The sequence below is a fragment of the Triticum dicoccoides genome, unplaced genomic scaffold, assembly GCF_002162155.2.
Source record: "Triticum dicoccoides isolate Atlit2015 ecotype Zavitan unplaced genomic scaffold, WEW_v2.0 scaffold36032, whole genome shotgun sequence".
Taxonomy (NCBI): domain Eukaryota; kingdom Viridiplantae; phylum Streptophyta; class Magnoliopsida; order Poales; family Poaceae; genus Triticum; species Triticum dicoccoides.
The window spans coordinates 47,856-56,899 of NW_021266212.1; the positions used below are offsets into that span (position 1 = coordinate 47,856).

At 43.5% G+C, this 9,044-nt stretch overlaps 2 protein-coding genes across 3 annotated transcripts in view; both read left to right on the forward strand.

Annotated features, from left to right (window-relative positions):
- LOC119346002 (dirigent protein 6-like) overlaps positions 1–9,044 on the forward strand; it is a 23,689-nt gene that overhangs the window by 11,844 nt on the left and 2,801 nt on the right. The window lies entirely within an intron of this gene.
- On the forward strand, positions 7,825–8,985 carry LOC119346001 (dirigent protein 6-like). Its single transcript, XM_037615769.1, has 2 exons — positions 7,825–8,153; positions 8,536–8,985. The coding sequence occupies exons 1-2, from the start codon at positions 7,879–7,881 to the stop codon at positions 8,738–8,740; spliced, it is 480 nt and encodes a 159-aa protein (XP_037471666.1). The 5' UTR covers positions 7,825–7,878; the 3' UTR covers positions 8,741–8,985.

The following is a 9,044-nucleotide window of genomic DNA, read 5'->3' on the forward strand; positions in this document are numbered from 1 at the left end:
GAATCGTGCGTGTCGGGCCGACACGGAGGTAATCTTGGGGTGGGTTGGGCCAGGATCGTGTTCGGGGGTGTAGCTATGGGCTGGGCTATCAGAACCAGGTGAAAAGGTCTACCAGTCAACCCCCCCCCTCCGGCCAAAGTCAAAGGGCTAGATCCAGCGGTCGTTTGTGTCAGGGTTAGACGGGATGAGGTACCTAGGGAGGAAAATTTCTCAGTGGTGGCCCCGTCATTGATGAAGATGCGAGCAATTAATCCTTCTGTCGATGACACAGTGGAACTCTCAATGAAAGCACCAATGTCGGTGTCAAACCCGGCGGATCTCGGGTAAGGGGTCCCGAACTATGCGTCTAAGAATCGATGGTAGCAGTTGACTGGAGACATGATGTTTACCCAGGTTCAGGCCCTCTCGATCGAGGTAATACCCTACTTCCTGCTTAATTGATCTTGATGAATATAGGGTTAGTAGAGTTGATCTACCTCGAGATCGTAATGGCTAAAATCCTAGGATTCTAGCCTATGCAATTGTGTTGTGTCCGCACGGATTAAACTCTCCGGTTTATATATGCCCTGGAGGGACCTAGGGTTTTACATGATCATCTTGCAGAGGAAGGAAAATATTACACCCGGACTCTAAACTTGCTATTTTACACATATGGAAGTCCTCTCCGGATACGGGAGATAGTCTTCAGCGATAATCTTCACGGCCCACCAGTCCGGCCCATAACAAGTAATCCGACCACCTGAGGACCCCTTAATCCATGACACCCACAAAGAGTGCAGCAACACAGAGATTGCAACCGGGAGCTGAAAAGGAGGCGAGAGGTCGTGCCGGGAGCTGAAGGGAACGAGGGAGACGAAACAAACGGGCTTCAGCCGAAGAGGCGCACCGTTCGGATTCAGTGTCCACTTACAGAAAAATGTTTCAGCTCCCGAGTGACCTTCCGTTTACCAATCATGTGTGGCAAAAATTTATATATCGGCTCGGCTCATTCCCGCAACATGCGGCGCATCGTGACGAGGCGTGGCGTGGCGAGGCGGGCGGCACAGGAGGAGCGCATGTGGATGTCCCTCTTGTTCTCATTTTCGTACAAGTAGGGAACGAACCTCCCTTATAAAGAGGTCCTACTCCCTCTAAACTAGCAATATGGGATTAAACATTAGTAGTGCCCCTTGCCTTGCACGAATGGGCTAAGTGGGCCTCTAGGATTTATTAGGAATTTCTAAAAAAATATTAGGCTAGCCCATAAGTAGATAAATTTCCAGCAATCCCCCACCAGATCCCAGAGGCACACATAATTTGCCTTTGGTCTCAAAACACTATTTTATATACCGGTACCGTAGTGGAGATAAATTTCCAGCAATCCCCCACCAGATCCTAGAGGCACAATAATTTGCCTTTGGTTCCAAAACACTATTTTATATACCGGTACTGCAGTGGAGACTGTTAAGTTGAATTTCCACATAGAATTCTATGTTACACTAGTAAGCAACTTGAACAGTGGACTAAGCCTTGAACAGAGAGAGTATGAGTACATACGTAGCAGGAGCAGAAGCCCCGGTCTTGGGTGAAGTGTCCTCACCAGCCATGTCGTTGAAGAGGTTGTTGACGTCCAGGAAGAAGTCGTCGTCGGGGAAGTAGTCGTCGGAGTCCGGGGAGTACGTGACGAAGAAGTCAGTAGTCGCGCTAAGCGCTCCCCAAAAACCTTATCACCCTTCTCCCGTACGGTTCTCAAAGAGGTGCGGTTTCGCATGCCTACCGTCCCAACCCGCGGTGCACGCCGCAAGTCTGGGTGAGGAAGAGTGCAGCATCATAGAGGTTGGAACCGGTGGCGAGAGGAAGAAGAAGTTCTGGTGTGCCTCTCTGAGAGGAGCGACCTCCCTTTTATAGGCGAGAGGCCGCGCCGGGAGCTGAAGGGAACGAGGGAGACGAAACGAACAGGCTTCAGCTGAAGAGGCGTGTCATCCAGATTCAGTGTCCACTTTCAGAAAAATGTTTCAGATTCCGAGTGACATTTCGTTTACCAATCGTGCGTGACAAAAATTTAGACATCGGCTCATTCCCGTAACCCGCGGCGGGGCGGGGTGGGCGGCGGCGGAGGAGCGCGCGTGGATGTCCCTCTTGTTCTCATCCTTGTACAGGTGGGGAAAGAACCTCCCTTATAAAGAGGTCCAACTCCGTCTAAACTAGCAATGCAGGACTGAACTTTAGTAATGCACCTTGCCTTACACGAATAAGCTACGTGGGCCTTTAGTATTTATTAGGAATTTTTAAAATTATTATTGGGCCGGCCCGTAAATAGATAAAATTGGAGCAGTTGTAACTTCGGGAAAAACAAACTCTATGAGAGGATTACAACGGTATACGATTTATACTAGTGCGAACCATTAATTCATATTTGTTTTGAAAAGTACTGAACATGATTCGGCCACAGGATACTGCTAGGTGTGGCAGGCCATCATGTTCCTTCATAAATCCGAAATATGAAAATATCAGCACAAATTGAGTAAATCATGCAAAGATCCAGAATACGGAAATACCAGTACTTAATATGGTTCAGGCTGAATCTGACGGAGCGTCTTGTCCAAATCACTTGCGAGCATCTTTTGATATTCCTCGCTGCCTGCTTGGAGCATATAATACTGAACAAGTGCTTTGAGCATATAATCTACTCCCTCGGTTCCTAAATATATGTCTTTTTAGGGATTCTAATATAGACTACATACGGAGAAAAAGAATGAGTCTACACTCTAGAATATATGTACATTAATCTGTATGTAATGCATATTCAAATCTATAAATAGACCTATATTTAAGAACGGAGTAAGTACTTCGCTCGTAATCATTTTAGTATCCACCTGGCAAACAATATCGATTCATGTATAGTCAAAATTAACATCAAACATCAACCAAAACATATCCAAACAACTAAAAGCTGTACCAAGCAAAGAATTTCGAAATCCGCTGTTACCGTTACATTACACATTGTAAAACCATCAAAACTAAACCGCAATTGAGGAGTCTGTAGTTCGGTTGAAAAAAAAACATGTTTGTATTGTACTGTGTAGCACTATCACTCTTTTGGCAAAATACTGAACACCATCATTTTTTGTACAGGAGCAGCGCAGCCTGCAGCATGCCAGGTGCAGAGCCTGCTGGCTCACGAGCACTATGAAGAGAAATATGCCTGGTTAAAGAGCATCTGGCACAGTGTTGTTATATTAGTATCATCGTACTCTGAAAGAGTGTCGAATTCACGTGCCAGTGACTAGATATATTAGTCCTAAGATAAGCAAGTAGTGCCCCTACCACATCATCGATAGTTCGTCGTCTATCAACCAGGTACTTGTATATTGTCACAGATTTACACTTGGTCGCAGTATGAAAAGTGCAGAACGTTGTTTAAGCAGGAGGACAGGGCATCCAATACATATTATACGGTTTATTCTCGGCCGCCATTGTTTTGTCCTGGCTGTCATCGTCCATGTGCACACCGCTGCCATATGGTCGGCCATGCAAGGCAACCACTTCACCAGCACGTTCATCCAGGATTTATGACAATATATAATCTGGTGAGTTATTTTTGTCCACTAATACATATCTAATCATGTGAATGCATCTATATGTGTACACACTTTATCCTAGATTTATGGGTCTATCAATACCCCACACACACAAACACATCTCTTTCGTATTTTTCCAAACTAACAGTACGTACTTCTTGAGTAGCCCGTTCTAAGATCGGCCCTCACTATGTCTTGAATGTGGCCTCGCTAGTTGCTAATAGTAGTGGCAGGTCCTCGTGATCCATCACGAGGAGCTCACCATCATTTTATTTGCAGGTCAGGGAGACATATAACTAAGCTAGCATTAAATTCGACTTTGCTGGTCCTCAAAATAATAATCTCAAAAAGGTAAAATCCACTTTGCTAGTACCCCCACAACAATTTTGGTCAGAGTTTGATTTGAGATGTTTCTTAGCACATCATATCCACCGCATCTTGGCTGTCGCATGTAAAATCAGAGCCGACCTAGTGCCAAGCCTACTACAAGCTCACGTCCCTTCGGGCTGAGCCTGTCTTCGCTTGCTGCTTGACGAGCCTGGAAACAAGGCCTGGCTTGAGCTTTTCCACAACTCGGCGAAGCTCGGTGCAGCTCCCGATCATCATCCTGGTGGAGGTGTGTGGGTTCTTCTTCCCCATCGGCAGCTTCTTGTCAGCACGGGCAGGCGGTGGTAATGGCAACGTTGGATAAATGAGTGGTTACCAGCTAGTATGCATGATACTGGGATGATGCATGATATTTAGTTGAGACCTTCCAATTTTGATAATGAATTTTAATAAGATAACAATTTAAGTCCACCTTGGATACTTTTGTTTTGCTTCCTCCTCAGTTACCCTAAATTTTCATGATACATGTTAATATGATGTATTATGAGGAAACGTAATGAAAATATGTAGTGTGTTCGTAATAGTTTGCCATAATCTCAAAGAATTTTACTATTTTTGTTTTCCCTGACTCACCGAGTTTCCCCAACAATTTAATTCTCTATATATCAAGAGAAAATATAGCAGCACGCTCGCATTTGAAAATGGTCAATGTCCCTGCCTACCCATTGGTGCATGCCTCTTTTTTGCACAAGCTCACGGCTCAATTCCTTCAGCCGTTCCCACCATGTCCACCTCAGCTTGGCAAATATCCTATGTAAGGGCGAAGCCGACCTCATGCCAAGCCTACTATAAGCTCACATCCGTTTGGGCCGAGCCTAGCTTGGCTTGCTACTTGACGAAGAAGATAACAAGGCCCGGGTCGAGCTTGTCCACAACTTGGTCAAACTCGATGCAGCACACGAGCATCGTCCCGGTGTAGACGCGTTGGTTCTTCTTCCCCATCAGCCGCTTCTTGTCAGCGAAGGGAGAGATGGTGGTGGTAAGGGTCGATGAATGATTAGCCGCAGACCAATATGTATGATACAAGGAACATGCATGCTATTTAGTTGACACCTTGCAACTTTGATAATAAATTTTAACATGATAATTGTTTATTTTGTTTCTAAGTTTTGATGATACATTTTGATATGATGTAATTTGAATTCATAGAACAAGAAATATTTAGTTCTTTCATACTAGTTCTGCAACAATCTCAATGATTTTTCTCGTCGATTTCCTATGCCTTTAGAGTTCATAATAGTTATGTCTAATGTGGAATACAATGTATGTGACAATCAAGAAAATTTTCTAACACTCAAGAAATTTTGCAATTTTAAAAAAATGTTCATGGCATTTTCAAAAAATGTTTACCATGTGTTTAATAAAAAACTGATAGTGAAAAACACAAATAAAGACAAGAAAAATGACCGTCTATAACCTTCCCAAAATGGAACAGAATCAGACGGAAGTTTCCATGAACGGGAGCTCACAAGCTTCCAAAATCACTTCCTGGGTCCTATCAGTTAAGCGCATCCATGTAGGCGAGGCTACCACAGGGGCGTTTCCAGAGAGCATAAAATAGCTGACCAAAAACACAGTCGAGCCCAAACATACTACTGGAATCTGGTTTTGTGAATCTTCTAGAAGGTTATGGTCTGATTTTTACCACTATTTGGAAACTTCTACAAGGTTGTCATTCGTTGTTCAGTTTCTATTTTTATTATTTTTGACTTTTTTGGATTTTAATGTTTTTTCCAAAAATGTTATAATTTTCAAAAAACTAAATGTAAAAAAATAGAATTTTAGAAAATTTTGAAGTTTTTGAAGAAATTTTTGGACCGTCTATAAATGGTTGCATTTTCAAAAGCAATTGGGAGTTCTTTTGGGCATTTTCTTGGTTTTCAACATTGCTCTGAAAATTAGAAACTCTTTAAAATGTTATAGGATGTTCTTGTTTTCAAAAATGTTCGCTCTTAGGAAAAAATGTGCCGGATATTTCCAAAAATGTTTGGAATTTATAAAAAAATCTTGCTTCTTTCTAAATTGGGATCAAAAAATGTGCGAATTATTGAAATATGTTCGTGCTATCCAAAAACCAAGTTATGTATGTAAGTTAGATAAAGCTTTATATGGATTGAAACATGCACCAAGAGCATGGTACTCAAAGTTGATCATACAGTTACAAGAACTTGGATTTACTCCATCTAAGGTAGATACCTCACTGTTTTTCTACAGGAAAGGCAACATTACTATATTTGTTCTTGTCCATGTTGATGATATAATTGTTGCCAGTTCTAGCCCCGATGCTACTACGTGCGTGCTTAAGGATATGAAGTTAGAGTTTGCCGTAAAGAATTTGAAGTTATGATCCCTCTCATCCAACTTTAGCTGCAGCACAGGCCCAGGCTGAGATAGCTAGAGCTGCTACTACCACTGCTAGTCCTAGCTCTTCGACTTCTCCAATGCTCAAGACTAAGACTGAGCAGGTGATATATCTTCTTCAAGCTACTCACAGGATTGAGTGAGGCGTAGCTAACCTCATGAAAAACCATGAGAGCTCTTGATGTCAAGGTCACTGAGATTCAGACTACAGTTGATAAGCTCAAGGCAGATGTTTACTATGAAAAGATGAGTAGCAGTGATGATAACGGTGACACACTTCCGACCACGACTCGGTTTCAGACCATGCCCCGGTCTATTGCTGTTGTTGCGACTTCAGATACTCGAGCCATTGTGTCTTCTCCAGCTGTTGCACCCTCGGTTGCCCATCCAGCAAATTACACCGTGCCAATTGCCTGATCCAAAACATATGATAGGCTCCTTCAAATCTTCGTGTTTAAGTAGAGTTGAGCCAGCTAGGGCCCACATACTTGCATTTTGGTTGGTAAATCCTACCTTGCCGCCTGAGGACGCGATCTTTTCTTGTGGAAGAGTGGGCTGCCATAGCAACATTTCCAGCCGATGACGTTGTTGCTTCCATGCAGTGCTTCTAGTTTTGGTCCTGCTCGGAGCTGCACGTATGTTGACAATCTATAACTGCACACATTATTTCTCCGTGAGCAGAAGAATAGAAGGCTCAAATCCACCCCGTCCGCTCTTCCGCGACGCCCCGGCGCGGCATTCTGGCGAGCCACTTCTTCGTCCGTTCCCCTTCCTCCCTCTCTCCTTCCTCCCCACCCCCTGCCGCCTAGGCGTGCCGTTGGGCAAAGCTTGGGTAGTGTGGGCAGCGGAGGGGCTCCTCTGCCGTCCTGCCATAGTGGCGGCTGCACGGGATGTGGACAACAGGTAGAGCATTAGGTTTAGCATGGGCCATGGTGGCGGCTGCACGGCACGTTGATCGCCAAAGCCTGATCACGGTTTTCATAAGGCGACGATTCCATGAGAAAAGCACAGGTACAAAATCTCAATTATCTTGCCTTCAAGAATGAAACAACATCCACAAATGTTGTCATCACCACACCAAAAAGACTTTGTCCAAAGAACAGCAGACCAATGGCATGGACAATGTCCGAGACATACCCCATTATTTTCATCCGAATTTATGAACTGTTAAACGCGATAGAAAAAAAAAGATAGTACCTTTTTCATCTATGAGGTACAGTGCGCTTGGCATCCGTGGTGCTGGTGGTGGTATTTTCAAGAAAAAAATCAAATTGCAGGGAGTATCGGTGATCCGGATTTGTTAAGAGATGCCCTCTAGTTGGGAGAGATTACCAGATCTAGATCGGGTCGCCTGGGATCTAATAAGTCTGGAAAACTCAGCATACTTACGAAATTAAGGCTGTATACTAAGTTTGGAATCTCGTGCGTGCACATGGTGCAGTCAGCAATGAGGCGTTTTCCCAGCTATAAGTACATCTCCTTTCTTTCTTTCCTAAGTACAACCAGCTAGAGCTAATAGTACCCAACTAGCCTGAGTAGCACATTCCTTGCACATCCACAGAACTCGATCATGGCGGCCGTTCCTCCTAATGTCGAGGTCTCCATTGTCCCTGCACCCACTACATACAGAAAGACTATCCTCCGCAACCTGTGGTTGGGCCGCACTGGTGATGACACCCAGAAATCCCTTCTTGAGGTGGCCAAGTTTGGGCATTACGTTGTTGTCAACTGGACCGTATTTGAAGGAGAGGGCAACGGGGCGAAGCTAGTCGCCCGTGGACAAGGAAGCACCATATGCGCCGGTAGCTGGATATCTACTTACGTCATAGTGTTTGTGGATGGCAGGTAATCACAAGTATTTAAATCATCGTATTTATAAGTACTATATCCTTATCTAGTGTTTATATCCTCATTTTTTTAGTGACAGAACAGTTTAGAGTTATCCTAAGTTAAACTTTTGCAAGTCCGATATAGTTGACCCATAACGTACGCGACACCTGTGGCACGAAATATTTACAATTATATAATTCATTCATGATCAAACTAATGATACCAATTCAATGTGGTACAGATGTTGGTATGTTCTCTTCTGTAAATATGGTCAAACATGATGATGTTAAAGCTTGGAAAAAAGTTCACTTATTTTCAATAGGAGGGTTACCTTTCCTAGTATTTTTTGTTTCCTTTATTTAACATGGTATTATTGTATGCCATGTTTCATGCACAGGTTCAAAGGATCCACCCTTCAAGTGATGGGAAACGCCTTGGGTGTTAATGGTCAGTTGGCTGTTACTGGTGGGACTGGGGAGTTTGCTCTTGCAAGTGGTATCATCAAGGTGGATTTTGACAAACTTACTGGTGTTGACCACCTTACGGTGGAAGTGTATACACCAGTGTTCTTAGGACCGTGTTATGCAGCAGCGGAGAATTAGTCCCTTGGGCCTGATCTGATTTACCAGTTGCTCTGATCAAAATAAAGTTTTTGACTTAATCTCAGTTTCATCCATAATATGAGGGATACTGGTTGTTCCCAACTCATGTTTCCAGTTATAATATTTTTAGTTCATCTCAAAGCTTTTTACCACAACACCAAATGTAATCCTTTTCTCATTCAATGTTGGTGTTTTCGTGCCATCAATGTGCGATTTTTCTTCAATAATGATACTTTATATTGATATCTTTGTCGCATCAAGGCTATTGAGATGTCAGTTAAACCTTGAGCTAGTTAGATATACT